The following is a 22,022-nucleotide window of genomic DNA, read 5'->3' as shown; positions in this document are numbered from 1 at the left end:
TCCACGTGATCTGGCGCCATGGCTGCAAATGCCATTTCTACAGGCCTCGGCTTTTTTTTAATTTATAGCCCTTTGGTTGGTGAGCTGATACGCCACTTGGGCTGGAATGTATCAAGTGAACTCCGTGCTAATACATGAACACCATTATGAACACAATGAAGAAAATATTGCCTTTGATTTCAAAACACCTATTCATAATTATGGAGTGAATGCGTTCTAGCTATTCTCATTGTCTGTTCAGCACACATTAGCAGGGCTGCGCCAACCCGAGGGTGCACCCGGGCGACAACATTGATATTTTATTTATTGTAGTAAATGCTACATGCAATTTCTTTTAGTTATTTTTTTAAAGGGCGGCCGATAAAAGTTTGCACCCGAGCGGCAAATACCCTTGGCACGCTCCTGCGACATTAGTATCCATTACTTCAAGTTTGGAGTTATCACGTTTCAAGATGTAAAGTAAAATTCTCACTGCTTGCTGTGATAAAAGATTTGCATCTCAGACATTCCCACCCTCCCGAAACTTTGTTTTTTTTTGCTCTCAAACAAGAAATGACAAACAACTTTAAACTTTTTCGTTAGAAACATGCTGTTTATTTATTTATTTATATTTTTTTGTGAATCCCACCACACACGAAAGGGCACAGACCTCTAATATATTAGTATTATTGTTAATATCAGTATCGTGGGCTAATGATTCCATAATCCAAAAAGTCTGGTCTAAAAACTAAACTTTTTCAAGCCATTTCAGTCCTCTGATAAACAAGGTCGGGGTGGTGGCCTCATACGAAGCGATGAAATTTATCTGCAACTTAAAATTGGTAGAATGTTAATGGCAGTGTTCACCCTTTGTTCGGTCATGCTTAATTTAGATGTATTCCACCGAATAGATCTCATACAATTTTGTGTACTATAGTTTTATACGATGAGAATACTCTACAGAATATAAACACATGCAGCGGTCATGGTAATTTTAAAAGTTGGATAAGCTATACGTATTACGTCATAACTTGTGATTCGATATGCTCCTGTTATAATTCAAATTCCATGAAATTTTGCACAGTGCATTTCTGTGTCACGGACACGCTATATACAAAATTTAGTTTGTTTGGATCAATAGTTCTACAAACACTGTATGCAAGCCGCATATATAGGCCGATGACGCCATGACAGATACAGCAGCAAACCGTAATGGTCGCTACTTGCGAATGTTGAAAATGCGTCAACTTACCAGCGATGAATGTTGAAAATGCTGAAAGCACACTCCAGAAATCTTTTTGAGAGCTATGAAGGAGCAATAAAAGAAAGATAAGATAAAGCTGAAGTCAGTTATTAGTTACAACGTCAAACACTTTTGCTAGTAGGAATGAATAATGGGATTCTTTACCAAATCTTTTTGCTGGATCTATTTTCCAGGAAGAAAGACTTTATTCCATTCTTGCTTTTGATAATATTCTGGTTTCCAGTCAAGACCAGTTCTTCCTTCTCGGGCTGACTTTTACATCGAACTTATTCCGGTATAAATATATTACACCCACAGACACTCTTTTTAATGTTTTCGGTCAAAACAATACTCTCCTCCTACTCCTCCTCAACTTCTATCACTTTATCCGATTCAATTATATAAACGACTAGAACGGTTTAAACTAAATATTACTTCTACATGTTTGCTTTCGCTGACGGTATCTTCAGGAAGATTAACGCGCTTTAAACAGCGTTATTTTACAAATTGAAAGATATCGAGCAGTCAGTTACGCGTATCATAAGACACATTACGTGCAGTCTGTACATTGTTATGTAGAAACTGTGACTGATGTCATAAAAGAGATCTTAAACGACATATATACGAATTAAAAGACTTCCAGACGTTATGAAGTATAATTCTTTAGTTTCTGTTAATGTGCCATGGAAGCGAATGATGTATTTGAAAATTCTAGCGAAAATGTTTTCCTCTAAGTAAGGCATGAGAGAGAGAGAGAGAGAGACTTCCTCTAGTCACTTTGTCACAGAAGCTCTGCTGCTGTATTATAAGTGCTTTTATGACCTACACCGAACTGGCTAACATACCTAGTCACATTCTCCTTTTCTTCCTGTATTCCATCTACCTCTTTTCTTTGGAATAGGCTTCCCCATACTGTTTTGCAGAATGAATACAATCCCATTTTTCAAGATTTCTTATTTTTTCTTAACCACTTACAACACACATGGCCACTACCGTGTTATAGGTTTTGTGACTTCTCGTATGCGATTGATATAAAAAATAAATAAAAAAAAAGATCGAAGGACGAAAGTGGAATGAATCATGTTTTTCATGTTTTCCAAATGACTTTTATATTAAATAAAGTAAACATAAAAATAATTTTGTTTCAGCTGTTGTCATTTTTGTATGGGGTTTCATTTATTCTGAATAAAATTAGTTTAGTTTCTTCCGTTACAAGCCAAGTTGGAAACGTAGATTGTGTGGATTGCGAATTATGCAAATCACTTATGGCCTTGCTCCTCGACTGTCGTATGCAGTGATAAACGACAAATATGTTGCTTTCTGAAATGGTTTTCAAAATTAGTCACATAATAAAGTTAATCGTTTTTAAATCTTTACGAAATCAGAGCTTTGTATGGAGACGAGAGAGAGAGAGAGAGAGAGAGAGAGAGAGAGAGAGAGAGAGAGAGAGAGAGAGAGAGAGAGAGAGAGGAAATGTTTATATTAACTTTATTGGTACAAACAGCGGATTTGGAGTTCTTATTGCTCATATTTGTTCACTGCTTTTATACATCAGGATTAAAATAGGTTTAATTTTATTCAAGAAAAAAGAAATTTATACTGAAGATGAGCAGAAATTTAAAATCAAGATTTGAATGGGAAATTCGAAATAAAGTAAAAAAGTGTTAATTTTTAAGAGTACCAACAGAAGTTTTAGACATTAAAAGCACCAATACCTGGGTTACTCCGATACCGAGATATGTGTTCTAATAAGCTCCAAGGTCAACTATGAAACTTAAATGTCGAATTAATTATTTGGCTATGAAATGGTCAAAGAATTATTTCATAAAAATCAATTTTTATGTGTGAGAGAGAGAGAGAGAGAGAGTACGATCATTTTAATGATGATCATGACATGTTTAAGCTCCTAATACAATCAGAGGTTACTCTTAAATTAGTGGCGACCTGATTTGTGCTCTCTTTAGCGACTAATCCGTGACTAGTCGTTTCCCCCATTCCTTGCCATGTTTCCCTGAAGGCCCTGTCGTCCGTCGGTGTCCTCCAATTAGTAAGTGTGACACTACACTTTCCTCTATTAACCTAAATCATCAGCGCGTCTTCTTCGAGTGATGTTGCTATGGTAACATCGGCCTACATAAGGACCACATGTCGAGGCTGTTCGTACCACGTGCATTACGAGGACAAGGCAACGTGTTGGATGCCTTCTGTTTTCCTGGCACGGAGCTACAAAAGCTGTAGTTGTATTGCTGGACGTGGCAGCCGAGAACACGCTGTTTTTGCTGAAATGCTCCGTCATCGTGTTTGAGCAGCGTCTGGGGGTCATTCCAGTCAGGTGTCGAGAAAATGTCACGCAAGCTCGTGCAGCTACTCTCGCTGCCAGAGGCGAATGTCGTGACCGTACGATATCGATCAGCATTACCGGTAGAGTTCGTTTTTGTTGTTCGTCGAAGGAGCAATCACTACGGTAGCAGTCGAAGCAACTGAGTTCGGGCCGTACGGCCATGGCCACGGCCCAGGGATGGATCCGAAAGAATGGGCGACTGGAAAGTTTCGTCCAGAGGCATCTGCCCGACGAATGGTGCCGGGTGTCGTGGTATGAACCGTGCATTGTAGCTTCCTCCCACGATAAACCCACCTACAAGTTTGCCGTGCTGACGGACAAACACCTCTACATCATTGACAATCCTCCACGGCAGCTGCTGGCCGTCGTTCGGCTCGGAGATGTGGTCGACGTGGAATTGGTGAGTATTTCTTTATTACAATTAACTTTCCTACAAGCGACATATTTCAGACGGAAACAGAGAGAAACAGTGGATGGAAAATCAAGCAAAGCAGCTAAGTCCGATTGTCAAAAAGTTACAAAAAATAAACCTCTTTAATCTCATCTGTCAAAACGTTGACATCCTTTGTGTGTAAATAAGAGATGGGATACGGAAATTAAAGAATGCTAGTATTTTTTATTCTAATAAATGTTATGATTATAACTCATTTTTTCAGCTGAACATTTGGCTATAATTGTAAAAACCAAATTATCACCAGGCATCGTTTTCTTTTTAATTACAGTTTTTCATACGCAATCATATAATCATTCCCTAACGTGTGAATGAGTATATGTTAGATGTTTTAATCATTGAGAGATCAGCATTACTAATGGGATGGGATGTTGAAACTGACATTCATTCACACACACATAGGTCAATCAGTCGCTAAGAGATAACTACTTTTTAGTGAGTTAAGAATTCAGTGTTAAAAATTATATAATTCTGAACATTGGGATTTTAATACTAAAAGCGACTTAAAACTAAAAACTCGTTATTATTGTTATTTAGAAGAAGGCATAGAATGACAGAGACCAGAATGTGGGAGACATCTAGAAATTCTACTTTAGAAAGTAGTAATTTTGCCGAGTGGCATACTCTACTCTCATCAAGTTGTCAGTTCAAATCCACGGATATTTATGAAAGTTTACGCAGATCATGGAATTCATCAGCTGAACATTTGATCCCAAAGTAGCTTGAAGTACCATGTTGATCTCTATTGCAGGATTTTGGGATTATGTAATCCTAGCCCGTCTACGATACTGATCTGTTTTAGGTTTCTAACCTTTCGAAAGTAAGTGTTATTCACATAAAAAAGAATGACTCTGGCTGCTTACTCGCTAAAGCTCTCTCCTTGGCTTTCAAACTTCCATCTTGAGCCATACGCAGTATCACCATAAGGATGAACGATTTTCACCATTAGAAAATCTGGGTAAGCGCTATTTAAAAAGTAGTCAAATATTTAAAAAATGCTTCCGAGAGTTTCTGAATCAGAATAAATCTGTACGTTGAGAAGAAGCATCTACTGTACACTCATCCTCTCACGGGTATCACAGCGTATGAAAATTGCAACGCGGATACAGAGCATTATTTACGCAGCATTTCAAATGGAAATGGTTAAAACCCATTTTCATTTAAGATTGAGAAATTTTGAACACGGATACTTACGTTCGCAGAAGCGTGGATATCGCTGTTTCACAAATAATAGCCTTGGTTAAGTATTAGTGAACGAGTGTTAATAATGTTCCAAGAACGGTTAATTGGCAACAGAGAAATGTCACCGGAAAACAGTTCACGTGAGACGCCACAGAAACTTTTCATTGTGGTCCACAGAGCATCTCAGTATAACTGAGGATAGTAGTACGCACCTCTGTTCGTTTGTGTTACAGCAATAGATCCTTCTCCCCCCACATACACATTCTACAGTACTTCTGTTTTGTTTTTCAATGAATCCTTTTTTCTAAAAAAAAAGGGGGGGGGGGGAAGACAAGCCTTATAAACTCAGGAAGTTATCAAGCTCGTCCAGAGCTTGTATAGCTCCTTGAGCTTTAACACACATGATGCCCAGTTGGATTCGCCCACAACTTGTTGGTTGGAGAATGGGCATGCTATCCACTCGGCCAACCAGGCACTGATGGAATGACAATTACAGTAGCGGTCTTCAGCTTATCTTCAACAAACTTACTATTTGTAAAATCCTTTATTCTGTAATGGTCCCGAATGACTGACTAATTCTAAAGATAGCAGACAAGAGTGCAACAATTTTTATCAGCATTCTGAAAAATCTAATAACCAGAATATACAAATAATCCAATAGAGAGGAAAGAGCTAGATTTAGGGGGAGGGGAAAGAGATCTATTATTCGCCCAGTCTTAACCCTATGCAGAAATAGAGAAATAGCCTAGGGAAAAGACTTTGATCTTTATTGATTTCAAACATTCTACTCTGTTAGTAGAAAAAAATATTTTATTTATTTGTTTAAAACTTCGTTTATAATAGAAATACTTAGAGTATTAACTACATATTATCAGACGCCAATGCAGTGGTAAAATATGCTAATATCAATCTACATGTATTCAGCAAGAGAGAGAGGAGTGATGCAATATTACCATTCTTATCCTTACTTTTAAACTACTTCATAAAAGATCTTATTAATAATGCGGAAAAGAGACAATTAATGATAAGCGGAAGACATATCACGCTTATAAAATATGCAGATGAGAGTGTCATATTTGCAGATACTAAACCTCGGCTACGTTATCAAATAACAATTGGAAGAAAGCTGTAAATAATATATGATGTCAGTTAACATCAACAAAACAAAAACAATGAAGATAGGATGAAAGGCAGAGAAAGTAACAATAATTTTAAGCAATCAAGTAACAGAAGAGAAATAGTTTTAACTAACACATTGATCACGTGTAATTTAAATGATAAAACAGCAATTAAAACGCAGAATCTTAATAGGAGATCGATTATGATAATTAAATTACAAAAAATATGGAAAAGTAATAAAAACATCGCCTGGGCATGGATGTTTATGACTGTCTTTAGGTGGGAGACGAATTTCATCGCCACTTCAGACCAAACACAGAGGTCTGAAGTGCTCTAGAGACCAAACATGGAAATTTTTATTTCCATGTTTGGTCTCTAGAGCAGGGTTTCCGACTGTGAAAAAATAAATAAAAATATATAAAATTAATAGAAAAATCCTTAGTCCACCCACAGCACGAATGCTATAGGTTTACAAATAAACCTTTCTTGTGCGCGAGCCACATAAAAACAAATAGAAAACATGCAATTATGGATAACATCAAACGGCAATATCGTTTGGTCACAAAGTCAAATTTTCAAGACAACTGTTCAGGTGCTTGATGGACAGTCTGTAAAGGAAGACCACAGTAAACATAGCTCTAGTTATTACAGCAAGCAAAGACTTAGTAAGCCAAAAGATGATGAGAAATCTTGTACAAAACAGGAGAAATTCCAGGAATCACCATCCATGAGAGGCACAACCTGTCCTAAGACAGAAGAGACAAGAAAAAGAGTGTGTGTGTCTGCTTTTCTTCCTGTGGCTTGAAAAACACTGCCCCAATTTGTAATGCATTGTTGATCTGTTCATTAATCTGGTCCTGCTTTTAGGAATTAAATGACTCTCTCTCTCTCTCTCTCTCTCTCTCTCTCTCTCTCTCTCTCTCTCTCTCTCTCTCTCTCTCTCCTTCTCCGATACATAAACCTGCTACCAACAAAATTGAATTATGTTGAGAATGATATTTTTAATTACATTGCCTACATATTCAGAAGTATGTGGATGTGTAAAAAAAATAATTTACTAAATTATCCAAGCTACAAAAATCCTTCTTTTGAAATATTACATTTGAAAAATATATATATTTAAAAATACATTAACCTTAACAAATTCTATTTTGATTTTTAAAAAAATTTAAAAAAATTTGAAAAAGATTATTTAGATTTAGAAAATTTAGATGCATTTGTAAATACACAAAAAAAGATGGGACAGTTCGTGAATATATACGAATGAAGTGTCTCTCATCTGTCAACAGCACACCAAGTGACCAATAGTTGATTTGCTAAGAGCAAATCAACAGCAATTCACTTTATCGATAATCACTGAATAATAAATCCAACTTGAATATTCTTTTTTTAATTTCTGTAATTGCCCGAAAAGGGTGTGAAAAATGTAGAAGCCGAAGAAGTGCTGATTATTTCTTTGCGTGGATATGCATAGGGTCAATAACTTTATTTCTCCAACAACTACTGCTAACGCATTAATAAAAATAAATAAATAAATAAATTCGGTTTGTTATTCTGTTCGGTGATCACGCTGAAACATGTCTCCGAATCATTGGCATGCGGACCCATTTGTTCGAGTGCGCACCAACTTAAAAGGTTTCATATTTCCGTCGACAACGAAGGTGGCACGTGTATATAAGTGCTCCTGGGCAGGTGCGTTGAGCCGAGAGCATTGATCGAACACAGCCGAAAGTTGTTGCCGTGGCTGTTAAAGTAAGGAATTCCGGAGGAAGTTGTACAGTATGCGCTTCCGATGTGGTCATGGCATTAAGAAAGCAGTTCCTTCGCTCCTGGAAAACGGAAAAGAAAAAAAAACCTCCAACGTAGTGAAAGAATTGAGAAAAAGTGGGTGGACAGATCTGGTAATTGCGTGATAGAGCTAATGGAACTTCCATTAATATTAGCACGGGGATTCTGCATAATGATTGCAGAAAGAGAGAGAGAGAGAGAGAGAGAGAGAATGCTTATAAAAGCAGAATTCAAGTTGCCATCTCAGTTATAAACCGCAGGGTATTCCCAAAACAACAGGAATTGATATATCAAGCAAAAAATTTGTCCGTCTGCTGGGCCGAGTGATTATAGTGATCATTTTTTTAACTTACAGGCTGATCGAATTTTGCCCGTAGGTGAATATCTTTAAGTGGTAGATGAATTTCATCGCCTAGTGCGAGGCCGCCCCTCTGCTAATTGAAGATTTATTTTGTTTTACTAACTTCCCACTGAAAACAGTGCGAAGTCACAAGAAAAGGCCCCTAACAATATCCTCTGCTATTCAACCCCAGACCTGGGAGTTAGAGAAGCCATTCTCCGGTAAATCCTCCATCCCGCCAGTGTGCCCTGTAAGGAACGCAAAGAGAGTATCTTAAAACCAGCCCGAGAGAAAATCCAAGGCTTAGCAAGTTCATATAACATTGCTGACACCACACATCTTTAAGGGATACAACTGAAGAGATAAATTTTGATACAATGTGGTGTTCTTCTTAAGTAGCTGCATCAGGTCTTGATTTTCAGTATAGTAGGCAGCGTTCTCATGACAGAGGGTAGTAAGTGGTCGCCAGCACCCACAACTTTTACGTCGACAACGACTAATTCATCTCCTGTCTTTATTACAAGGTCAGGCTTCTTCGATCCAATGTTAGTCCTATAGTGGGGACCTACTGCTCTTATTCAACCTTTGTTCTTCAGCCTATTCTCTATAACTCTCAATATTGCATGATGTTTTCTGACACGTACTCCACGTGTGCAATAACAATATTGACCGACATGAGCTAAAGTTTCTATACTCTGATAGCTCTGCATTTCTTGTCATCACCTCTTCCCCGAATGTTAGAGGGGGGGGGGGGGCTCAGTAGGCAGAGCACTGATTCTTGTCCTAATTAATTCAAACTCAGGTAGGAAGCTAATTCCATCCTTGATGAGAGACAGACAGAGAGAGAGAGAGGGGGGGGAAGGATAAAGGAGACGAGGAGGACGATTCCTAGTACAGAAGATTTCATGTAGAACTTCATGTTAATGCAATTACTGGTGGACATATGAGGAAAGCATCTAAGAAATTAATAGAAATACGAATTTTGATAATAAAAGCGAAAACGAAACCCTGTTTATACTTTCTAAATTATATTTTTTCTAAAAAACAAATTGAAATAACTGTAATCGTTGTCCTACCCAATGCTTCTATCTCTCCACCGTTTGCTCCCTTATCTGAAATTAAACTTTGCATCCTTCCATGAATAACTTAAAAATAAATATTTCATCCAAGAAAAAAAAAAGTTGTGGGGGAAAAACATTGTTATTATCTGAGGATTCCTCCCATGGGGTCTCAAACATCGACGAGATGAGTATATCCCATACAAGCCAAGCAGCATATGTCACTTGACACTGACAAATTCGTATGAGACCATTAATGATCCAATGAATGACAAAGAAATATACAGCTAAGAATAATTAATCACGATTGAATAAATGCTGGAAAATAGTCCAACTATTCCCCAAATAGCAATTAGATAAATGTTTCAAAATTTCACTTTGCAACATTTATCAGTTTTCATTTATGTCTACTATTTTCGACAGAGCACTATGCTTTACTGAATTCAAATATTTTTATGTTGACCGAACATATGAAAGGTCAGGTGACCTATAACACCACAGTGCCTTGTGTAGGAAAATGTAGCCTGTTGATATGTTTCTTAAAGAATGAGTAGGAAGTGGGAAGTGGGAAGATTGTTTCAAAGAATAGAGGAATGAAGGAAGTTGATGAGAAGTTAGTTCGATGTGTTCGAATCTGGGCAGTATATGGATGTTGGCCAGTGGCTGCTGTAGTTCTTACATGTTAGAAGAAATGGGAGGGGGGAATGGTAGCAGCCAATTCAGAGGAGCATTGCCCATGAAAGCACCTGTAGAAAAGGAATAGCGTTGAAAAAGAGCACCTATAAGAAAGTGACTGAAGGGAGTCTGTGAGAAGGGGGGGTCATCTATGAAGTGAATTGCCCTCTTCTAAGTATCATCAAGAATTCTTAGAGCGATCATGGGTGCTCCAACCAAATGTGGGAACAGTACTCCAAAGTTGGAAGGATCTGAGACTAACTTAGAGAGTGTTAGGAATAATTGAGGTAATGTTTAGAACAGAAAAGAACATCAAGCTTTTAGGGGCTAAGGAGGCTATTTAAGTGATATGTTTGTGCCAAGATAAACTGGATGTGACAGTCAACCAAAGAAGAGAAAGGTGATCTTGAGGAAACTGGAAAAATGAAAAAAAATGAGGGGCTTGAAGTTTTTTTTTTTTTTGCATTGAAATTTATTAAGCTGTCTTCATCCCATTTCAGGATGCTGAGGAAGTCAGTGTTACATTATGGAAGATCTTGAGGTATATAACATTAGGGTATTATCGAATGACGAAGAGGAATCAAGAGTACTGTCATTGGCAAAGCTGTGAATATGGTTTGAAGAGAGAGAAAGGAGGTCATTCGATATGTTTTTTAAGTTGATATAAAGGAGAAAGAGCGTGTGTTAGAGCATAGGTGGAGAGCCCTGAGGCATTCACCATTGATGGAGAAATCTGATGAGAGGAAGTCATCCACTGTGACACACACACACAACGACCAGCGAGGAAGCTGGCCATTCAATGACACTGTAAGATGGCAGCTTGTTCAAGAGGCATTGGTGTCAGACACGATCAAATGCCTTAGAAATATCGAGAGCAATAACATGAGTTTCTCAAAATCTTTCCATGGCCGAGTCCAAAGGTGGGTGAGATTAGCTAGGTTGTTTGTTTGCACACCAGAGAGCCGTCTTTCTAAAATGCACGCTGTGTAATAGGAATTTATATGTTATGGTAATTTTATATTCTTATGAGGCTTTGATTATTTAAATAAAGATGTAAATTGCGATAATGTATGACGTCATTTATGAAAATACTACTACACTGTTGTTAACTTTGTAGTTTCATAGCAGTATTAAAAAGAATGCTGATAATCAATAACACTGTGTGGCAAGCAGTTTCACTAGTATGGCCATGAGGTGTTTTTATCATGGTGGCATGTCAATATGGGAGAAGCGTAATCACAACGTTTCAACGCGCCGAATCAATGGCACAGCCCCACCATTCTTAGTCTAAATTCTGACTCATGATAGCGAAAAAATTATATAGGCGCGATGCGATATCAGCAAAGGTAGCTCAAACGTACTCAGAAACATATCCGTCACACCCACTATGAGTGTGTGTGTGTGGGGGGGGGGGAGACTCTCGTGCGTGCCACAAGGTGATAAATATCTGGAAGAGATGATATCGCTCCTCTGTGATTTTGTAATCCAAATGCCCGAAGACGTGTTTGGGCATAATCAAAACTTCACTACATTACTTTCGATTCGTGTACAACATTGCGAAGGAATAAAGAGATCAGTCTTGAAATTAATAATTAATGGTTTCAGGTTACCATCTCGTGTCAATGAATGCGTCCCTCAAATTCTCTGTGGCTCATCAGAACGCTTTTGCTAAGGAAAGAAACGCGTCAACTACATGAAAAATAAATAAATAAATACTACTTCACAGTTTACTTATATTTTGTTCATAACCTTGATTTATTTCATGATTCTCTCCTTCCCTTCCTTTCCTTCCCCATTTCTCCTTCTGTATCTCCTTTTCTCTCTCTCTCTCTCTCTGTCCTTCCATTCTTTTCTTTTTCTTTCCCCCCCCCTCTCTCTCTCTCTCTCTCGTCTTTTTCATTCCTCTTTCTCCCCCCACCCGCATTCCTTCTCTTTCTCCTTTTGTCTATTTCGTTTGATTCTTTCCTTCCCTGCTGAATTTTGGGTACTCAACTTCTTTGGCCGTGGAGAACCTTTCTGGCTTCACTCCACTGACTGTTGTATGTTCTCTGGGTCATAGTGATGAAGCCATGTTTCATCAACAGTCACAATACGAGCCAAAATATTTGCACCTGATTTGCACCCTCAAAAATGACCCAAAAGCCCCTCAGATGACAACACATGTTCTCTCTTTTGGTCGGCATTCAAATATTTGGGGGCATATTTTGCTGAGGAGCTTCTGCATTTCCAGATGTTGATGGATAATGATCCCAGCTCGTTCTCTGGATATCACCAGAGTCTTTCCAATGTTTTTGGATGGTATTCGTCTATCATCGAGGATCATGGCATGCACTGCATCGATGTTTTGATGTGATCGCTGTGGATCCTGACCTGGGGGACTCAGGACGCTCAGTTTTAAACTTGGCCACCCATCCGGCAACTGTTGGGTATGCTGAGTGCAGTCCCCTAAAGCAGGGGTCGACAACCTGCGGCCCAAACTTGCATTTTTTGGCGGTCCATAAAAGGTTGACCATACTTGCATGACATGTGGCCCGTATGTTGAAGTATTTAAATAATAAATTTTATAATAGGAATAATAAATTAAAAATAATTTTATACTTCGTGATATCACCTGTGGAACTTGGAAATACAAACAAAAGGAAACTTTTGTTGGTATTATTGAAGATTTACAAACGGAAGTTTCAACAAGATTTGTTGATTTTCATAAAAATAGCATCGAAATGCAATTATTTTTGAACCCTTTTAATGTCGACATTGATGATGTACCAAACCACTACAGATGGAAATTTTGAAATTACAGCACAAGGAAACATTAAAGAACGCATTTTCGTTAGAAAATGTCCAAAACTTTTATCGATGCTTACCAAAAAATTTGAAGGATTAATCAGATTCGCAAAGAAGATGATAGTCGCATTTGGAAGCGCATATATTTGCGAACAAGCATTTTCTGCCATGAATTTAAAAAAAAAAAAATTTCTTCTCAACTGACTGATGAACATTTGCATGCTTGGATTCGAATTTACACCTCAGGTTGCAAAGTGGATCTAGATAATTTGGCTAAGGGAAAATAATCACAAAAGTCACATTAAGCAGGGAGACACACACATATTGGGATGCATAAACTATATTACTTTGTTTTTATGTGATAATTTTTCATTGAGTTTCAGTTTCATGATTGTTTCATATCTCGTACTTAAATATTTCTGTGTTTTTTTTTAATTGATATAATAAAAATTCATAACTTAAGTATTTTTTCACTCACTATTTTCTCTTAATTAAATAGACTGCTTGATGACGGCCAGCACTTCTGTGTCTTCGAATTTCTTCAATACCTCTGACATGTATTCTTATATAATCTAAAAGATAAAGAACGAATTATTACAATTTGATGAAACATGGGGGTTCAAGGGTTTTAAAATATGTTCTTTCTTGTGGATATATCAGTTGCTTTAATGTCATTTTTGTTCTAGGTGTTTATAATAACTTTTCAGTCCCTCCCCTCGTATGAGGGACGGTACCGCAATGACTTTTTTCGCTTTTTTTATATTCATTTCTTCTTCAAGACTAAAGGAACACTTAACGTTTCTTTTCAAAGACCAGCACTCCGAACATCCTTTCTCAACTGGTGTGCATTCGTAGTCAAACGGTATTCTATTTCCTGTCGTGATATTGAAATCCGACAACGAACAAGTTTCCAAGTGCAGTAACCAGAAAAGATGACTGAAAGGGAGGATCGGGAACTCTGCTTCATAAAACTCACATGACAGTTTCCTCTAACAAGAGACAAGCACACATGCACACAGTGTATAAAGAAAAGTCAAGCGGGATAAGAAGAAGAAAAGAAAGAGAGAAAGAAAATTGTATTTAAAAATAAATATTGTTTAGTCTATGATTATTTGTGAGTTTAGAAATCAATTCAATCGTGCTGTATTTCAAATAATAATAAAAAATAAGATAAAATAACATTTCAGCATAGTGACGTAATTCATTCAAGTGAAGTACTAAAGTAGTTCACTTGAAAAACCAAATTGGAGATTATCGTAGATGATATCAAATTTCATTACAATATTCTTCCAGTACATGCATGCGTGCGTTCAGTCTCCGTAGCTCAGGCGGTATAGACCAAGCCCTTTGTTCAGGAAGCACTGGGTTCGATACCCGTCCATGACATGAGGAACCTTTATCTGGTCTCTTTCAATTAAAGGTGAGTTAGCCAGTCTCATACGGCGGTAGAGGATTTTTTTTTCACCTAGAGACTCGAGTTTTTGGTCCCTCAGAACAGGCAACCGGCCCCAGACTGATTTACAGCCATGAAACCTTACGACAATACGTGGAAGAAATAGGGTCTTCATCACATGTCGTTACGCCCGTAATCAACCATGATTCACATCATGACAATCAACCTCCTAGATAGGAGACGATACAAGAACGGGATAGGGTATGCATTCATATTATATATATATATATATATATATATATATATATATAATATGAATATATTATATATATATATATTCATTATATATATTATATTATACAGGGTGTTCGGGATAAATTTGACATATTTATAATTAATTATATTTTTCCGTAAGTTACATGTATTAACACACACTTCTCTTCATTTAAAAGTTTGGACCCTTCTTCATTCATATACAAGATGTCAGAAAGGATGGATAGCTGGAACCCACCTGAATCATGGAAGAGAATAACTTGTATCATGATGATTCGTGCCCGCCATCAAAATAAGGATATTACGACTGCTGCCCAATGCTCCCTGAATACAGTAAAAACAATCAGGCATGAACTAGAGACTTGCAATGGTGACTACGAGGATGTAGCAAGAAGAAAGATCCCTAGCAGACGATCTGATTGCGTTCGTACAGCAGAATTCCTCGCAAAGCTGCAGGAACAGGTGTTGAAGAACCCTGGCATTGGAATTCGGGCTTTGTTCGTGGAGTTGCTAACTGTAGTCAAGCCCTGGATAACAAGGGTAGCCAATGGTAGGCCGTATGTATGGCAGCAGGATTCGGCCCCTTGCCACACCTCTGGGAAAAGTCAAAAATGGTTGTCTGAAAATTTCTACGACTTCACCAGTCCAAATGTTTGGCCTCCAAACTCCCCAGACCTTAACCCCATGGATTATTTTGTATGGGGCGCAGTTGAAAAAGACACCAATCGCACTTTCAGTAATACAAAAGCCCAGTTAATGGATAAAATTAAAACAGTTTTTGCGGCCCTTCCCAGGGAGACTGTAGCATCAGCTTGTTCGAGGTTCCGAAGCAGAATTGAAGCTGTGATCGATGCTAATGGTGGTTATTTTGAGTAAATCTTGTTGATAGTATTGTAATTAACTTTGCCTGTAATGTTTTTTTGTCAATTCATTAAATTTAATAGATACAAAGAAGATTTTCTTTTTCCTTACGAAACTGTCAAATTTATCCCGAACACCCTGTATATAATGATATATTATATATATCCAGACCATATATATATATATATATATATATCAGAATTTTTATCAAGAAATATTCATTTCGAAATGCTGCTCAATATTACGCTGAAATATTCGACTGTGAAAATGTTTCGTTTCTCGAATACTTAGAACTTGATTTGTAGTCCTAATCTCCTAAATGAACCTCGCTGAGGATCCAATTAGTAAAGTTTAATTCGATTCAGGATCACTTTGTCTGACACACCCACTACGAATATAATAGTACAGAATATAATAAATTTAGTTTAATCCTTTATCCAAGTGTAAGCAAATAAAGTTTGCGTCTGAAGTATCTTCAGGACTGAGGCAACTCGTGGTAAAGGTGAACCAAGCTCTCATCACTCCTTGTCTTAGTATCTCCCATAATGCAAAGCACATCTCCTTGCGGACATGTATAATGCTATGCATTAAGGGTAAGGGCCGCTACTCAGACCGGTTTCGACCTTTATTGAGGTCTCGTCAGTGGGAGCCAGATCCAGAGGTGGTGATACCAAGGTGGAAGCAATGGAGAAGTCATCTTCTCTATTATATATATTACAATATATTGTATATTATATTATATATTGTAATATATATAATGTATAATGTATATATATATACATTATATATTATAATATAATATTATATTATATATTATAATAATATAATATATAATATTATATTATTATAATATATAATAATAAATACATAATATATAATATATAATAATATAATATATTATATATAATATATAATACCCGGATATATTATATATATCCAGACCATATATATATTATATATATATATATGGTCCGGATACCCTGCTCTAGAGACGAAACATGGAACTTTTTCAAGCCACTTTAGGCCTCTAATAAGAGGGGTGGTGGTCTCACACCGGGACATAAAATTCATCTTCCACCTAAAGACAATCTCCTGTATATATGAGTATATACAGTACAGAAAAAAAATCTTAACGAATATGATTTCGCATTCTGCGAAACACACCTAAAATGAATGAAGCGGACAATTCTAGATCAGCGCACATGAAACGATCAAATGAAGCCTTAAAAAATCAACGAGAAATTAGTGAAGATCAGAAATAAAACTAAACAAACAAAAAAACTTTAAAAAAATGACTAAGGAATATTATCATAAAATGACGGTTATGCGTTTTGTTAACAAATAAAACAAAAATCATATAGGTAAATATGACTTTTCCATTGCTTCCATTTTAGTATCACTCCCTATTCTGTGTGTGTGTGTGTGTGTGTGTGTGTGTGTGTGTGTGTGTGTGTGTGTGTGTGTGTGTGTGTGTGCGCGCGCGCGCGCGCGCGCTTCGGTCAGCATTTTTAGAGGTGTAATATTTTGCCCATTGTTTCCCTTAAGAAAGAGGCTTAAATTCAAATACACTCAGTGATAGGATTTTCAGGGTTTTTTTTACAAAAAAAAACAAAAACGAAATAATCCTTTTTTTTTTTTACAAAAAAAAAAGGGTTATTTCGTTAATATAAATAGATATTTTTCACCCCATAACAGACATAGAAAATACAGTATACATAATACATTGCTTCTTCTAGGGTAAATTACTGTAAACAACACCTTATTTCCCTTGTGTTTTTTTCCGTTTAGACCTAATTAATTTCAGCATGGGCCTAATGAATTTTTGGAATCACAACAAGATGGAGGTCCGATAATCTAAAAATATTTAAAAAAATCGTGACTTTTTTCCTTCCCATTATGAGGATAAAAATGTCCATCTTAACAGATTAGGTTTAATTTTGGATTGTATAACTCTTCTAGATTGTTGCCAGCTCTCTGAATACAAACTTTTCTGTCTTGATTAGAATGCTAGCTAGAAGGAGAAGATCGTTATACGCTAGACAACAGCAGCTCTGTTTTCCTTGACAACGTCACGTGCAGTTGGTGTGGCAATAGATACGAAACTCGTAAACATTGTCAAAATGCATATTCAGTAACCCGAAGAACGCTTCGGTAAAAGCCTCACCGTAATGCCCCCCCCCCCTTCCTTCCTCACCGTTATCGCTTGAAATCAGGAAAGTATTTTTGGCATAGGGATGCGGTCGTGGCCAATGGTAGTGTAGCAGTGCCCTTTATATCATGGGAGGTCACAGGCTGAGAACATCTGGAGTGGAACCGTTGAGCGGATTGCCGCTTTCATGTGGGTGTGTGCACGGTCGCGAGCGTGTTGCAAATCAACTTGAGAAGATATGAAGGTGAATCCAAATAGCTTAATTAGCGTTTTTGTCCGTGACTTGAGCCACAATAGCGTTTCTTCTTTGTTTTCTGATTCAGACATTCGTTCTGTTTTAGTCGGTGAACAGCTTGAATCATTCAACTTTATTTTTGACCATAGTGTCAGTGGGCTAACACGGCGATCGCCAGATGAACTTGACACAATGGCCCATTTGATTGGTAACCGACTATTTTTGTTGATGTTTGCACGTTGCTATAGTGCTGGTTGCCGCACATGCTAAGGTGCAACAGAGCCACTAGGCAGTGGCAGGGAAAATATTGATCTCGAAGGTGGGGTTATACAGGGCATTCGGATGTTGCGTGACACACCGGCGATCGGGAGGGAAACAAAATTCGAGTGAACGATACAGCCTGCTACACAAATTGTCGGAACTTCGTACTTTGCCCGGAATAATAAAAGGGCTTCGTTTGGCAACGATTCCATGCTTATTGTCTGTTTCTTTACAAGAATGAAACGGGTGAAGTTACAAAAAGCAATCCGAGCCATAAAGTTGTTTATTACATCTTTTCAAGTCCTATCTTTCTATTTTTAGTAAAGCGATAAAAGCCGTATATGCTGCTCTTTGATGACCACTCAAAATTCGGCATCTGTGGAGACCATTCAACTGGAAAACTCACGAGCTCGGTTTAATTTCTCTTCTTTCTTCCTCTTTGTTCTTTGAAACAATTCCTTTATTTTTATTTTTGAAAACTCTTTATTGTAATACCATTGGGGAAAATCTATAGCTGTTTTTTTTTTTTTTAAATTCAAAGTTCTATATCTGTTATTAATGTACCCTGGATGCTAGCAGGGTTTTGTTTTGCAACTTTTCATTTGTCGGATTTTTTAAAAAATTTAAAAATAGCCCTGCGAATGATCAAACTCTTCATTACACTAATAAACTATCATATTATTTCCAACTAGTGTATTTCTAGTGCAGTGAAAAAGTCAGACAAAAACTATTTGTAACTGTTAATTAAGAACGTGTATCATCATCAATGTCATATTCTAGCTATAACTTTTTCAATCAGCGGAAACTGAAACCACTTTTGAACATCCTAATTGCACGTAAAAGAATGAAAATATACCTAATTCTTCTCCAGCATCTCACAACGTCCCACGATCTAGATTTGCCTCGTTCTCTTCAAACTACTTTGCACAGTTACATCTGGTTCATTATGAAGGATGTGTGCATGCGTAGTGTGATGTTAACTGTCAACGTTAACTGGCCTTCTATCAATAAGTTCTTCTTGATTCATAGTATTCATTGTAAAGTGAACAATCGAATGAAGGGTGGGGAGAATCAAAAGAATAAAATCCTTTATCTTCGTGCATAAATAAAACTAACGTCCACATGCTCACGTACGTGTAACCAGACAGAAGTTTGTATAAAAACTTGCTCGCCCACTGCTTCTAAACGTTCAGTTCGAGTCCAACTTTTCAAATACCTGTACAGTGTTTTTAACCAGTGAATGATTTATAAGAATGGATGGATGAAACAGAAATTGAACAATACAGGACTTGTCTAATTTCATTCTTTTTTATTGGGAGAAAAAGGATGGGAAGGCCAGGAATTAGGCAATATTTTAGAAATGCGCCGAGGTTTTCCTACAGAATGCAGTCCAATAACAAATATTGACTGCCGTACACAGTCTTTTCTCTGACATTTGCAAACAGAGTAAAGAAAATGCAAACAATTGTTTGTATAACTCTTATTGTGTGAGCCATGAACGATGTGGTTATTTATCAGTCAATTGCTTGACCGATAAATAATTTGTCTTGTGTGAAACGAAAATCAGTTTTTTTTTCACAAAATCAAAGGGATTTTGTGAAATGTAATGCACAAATCATAGAAGTTCTTTGCTAGCAAAGCAAGTGGCAGAAACATCTTGGTACTGCACCTTGTCTGACGACGTTTTTTTTTTCTTCTTAATATTATACTAATATACAACTTTCATCATTCTGATTTTCTATTTTAAAGAAACTTAAAAAGTGGTTTTAGTACAAGTGTGTATTATAAAATTTTATGTAATAACCACTTAGATAGTTCTATATTAGCCATGCCGGCCTGGTTGGCCGAGTGGTTAACGTATCCGTTCTCCAGCCAAGAGGTTGCGGATTCGAATCCCACATAGGCATGGATGTTTGTGATTGTCTTTCACATTCATTTATCCAAGTATATAAATACTCTCCCAAGATGGACTGGGTCACCATGAGAGAAGTAGACCCAACCCTCCTGTAATGGGAGAGACCTTCACCCTAGAGTGGGTTGAAAAGACAGGCTGATCATCATCATCATATTAGCCATAGGCAAACCCGATTCCTAGCCAAACGGTGGCCTACTTACTCTTTCTGAGTGGCTTGAAAAGAGTCGTGTAAAGAAGAATTCCATTATTTTGATTTTTTTTAAAACATAAAAATGGAAGAAAGGAGTTCATTTATGTATATGTGCGTTAACAATATGTCGTTACAAGAGAAGCGTTTTTATACAAAAAAAATTAATTAAATATCCTTTTTTTATCGTACTAAGCTAGAAAATCCTGTCGTGCGATGAGGAGTAAGTTAGTACGAGCAGCACAGATCCGCGATCATTTTGTGGTGTGCACAGGGCGTGTCAAGCGATGCGTGCTCACGAGGACAGTCGTGTTTGTAGGATGATTATATGTTTGGTGCATTTCTTCCAATAATACGTGCATACATATTTACTTGCCTTTTCAAAATATTTTTATACCATAATGACATCAGTGAAAGCAAAGTGGACGATAACGGTAGATTGTTTCAAGAAAGGTGGCGCGCGGAATATTTTTTTATATAATATATTCTAGAAAGAAAACCGTATACAGTGGTACCTTGAGATACGAGTTTAATTCATTCCATGACCGAGCTCGTAAGTCAAAATGCTCGTATCTCAAATCAATTTTCCCCATTGAAATTAATTAAAATGAGATTAATTCGTACCATCCCCAAAAAAAACACTCAAATTTTTTTATAATAATGTATTTATAATGAACAAATATTGTATACAAACAAATTAAAACCAAATATTGTAAATACATATACATGTAAGAGAGAATCTAAAGAAATAAACAGATGTTGGTGAAGCCGATTAGCGTATGGTATTAATTTTTTCTTTCACTTCACTTTTGCTTAACTTAATTTTCTTCTTCACTAGTTTTTTTCTTTTTTGCCACGCATTCGTCACTTTCATCCGCAGGGCGTTTCAATAGAAACCTGTCCAAGGAGCTTTGTTTCTTCCTCCCTTTTAGAATGTTTCTGAAATGAGTTAGGCAAGTGTCATTAAATAGCGCCGCTGCAGGACCAGTTGCAACTTTTTCAGAGTGTTTCTTTTCAATAAAGTCCGAAACTTTTTCCCACATTGCCAACTTTCTTTATCTCACTTGTAGAGATAACCTCCTCTGCATCTGCGGTTGTACCAATCTCCTGCAGAATCTCCGTATGTTGCTGCGTGTGTAGTTCCGTCAACTCCTCCGTCGTCAGTTCCTCGGAATGTGCGGCGACAAGGTATTTGATGTCTCTCTCATCCACCTCCAGGCCCATGGACTTTCCGAGGGACACAATCTCCTCCAGCACTTCCTGTTCAGGTCTAAATCCTTCAAAGTCCTCCCTTTCAGCCACAGCCTCAGACCACAAATTTTTCCATGCAGAGGTCAACGTCCTTTTTGTAACACCCTGCCAGGCCATATCAATAACTTTGAGGCATATGGCAATGTTGTAGATGTCCCACTAGAACTCTCGAAAGTGAGGTTTGTGCTCTCCGTAACCCCAAAGCAGCGTCGGAACATGTGTTTGGTAAAACGTTTCTTGAAATTGGAGATCACCTGTTGGTCCATGGGCTGTAGGATAGGGGTGGTGTTGGGTGGAAAGTAGAGAACCTTTATAAAGCTGAACTCCTCGAGGATGTCGTCCACAAGGTTTGGTGGGTGTGCAGGAGCATTGTTAAGGACGAGAAGGGCTTGCAGGTGTAAGTCATTGACCCCGAGGTATTCCTTAACGGCAGGCCAAAGGCCAAGTTGATCCACTGCACAAAAAACTGCCTGGTGACCCACGCCTTTGGGTTTGCCCTCCACATAACCTGCAGATTTTCTTTTAAAACCTTATGTG

General features: G+C 37.4%; 1 protein-coding gene across 3 annotated transcripts in view; it reads left to right on the top strand.

Moving 5' to 3' along the window:
• The first annotated feature begins 3,507 nt into the window (after positions 1-3,507).
• The window catches only part of LOC150109845 (uncharacterized protein C12orf56-like), a 231,367-nt gene continuing 212,852 nt past the window's right edge, over positions 3,508-22,022 (top strand). For all 3 annotated transcript variants that reach the window (XM_090415354.1, XM_090415353.1, XM_090415355.1), the window contains exon 1: positions 3,508-3,963. In XM_090415354.1, the coding sequence (XP_090271480.1) occupies positions 3,724-3,963 (240 nt within the window). In that variant the 5' untranslated portion in view covers positions 3,508-3,723. The remainder of the gene's footprint in view (positions 3,964-22,022) is intronic.

This window comes from Typopeltis vanoorti, chromosome 1 (assembly GCF_054136105.1).
Source record: "Typopeltis vanoorti isolate ZY-2024b chromosome 1, IOZ_Tvanoo_1.0, whole genome shotgun sequence".
Lineage (NCBI taxonomy): Eukaryota > Metazoa > Arthropoda > Arachnida > Uropygi > Thelyphonidae > Typopeltis > Typopeltis vanoorti.
The sequence above is the reverse complement of the archived record's forward strand: the minus strand, read 5'-3'. Positions and strand labels throughout refer to the sequence as shown.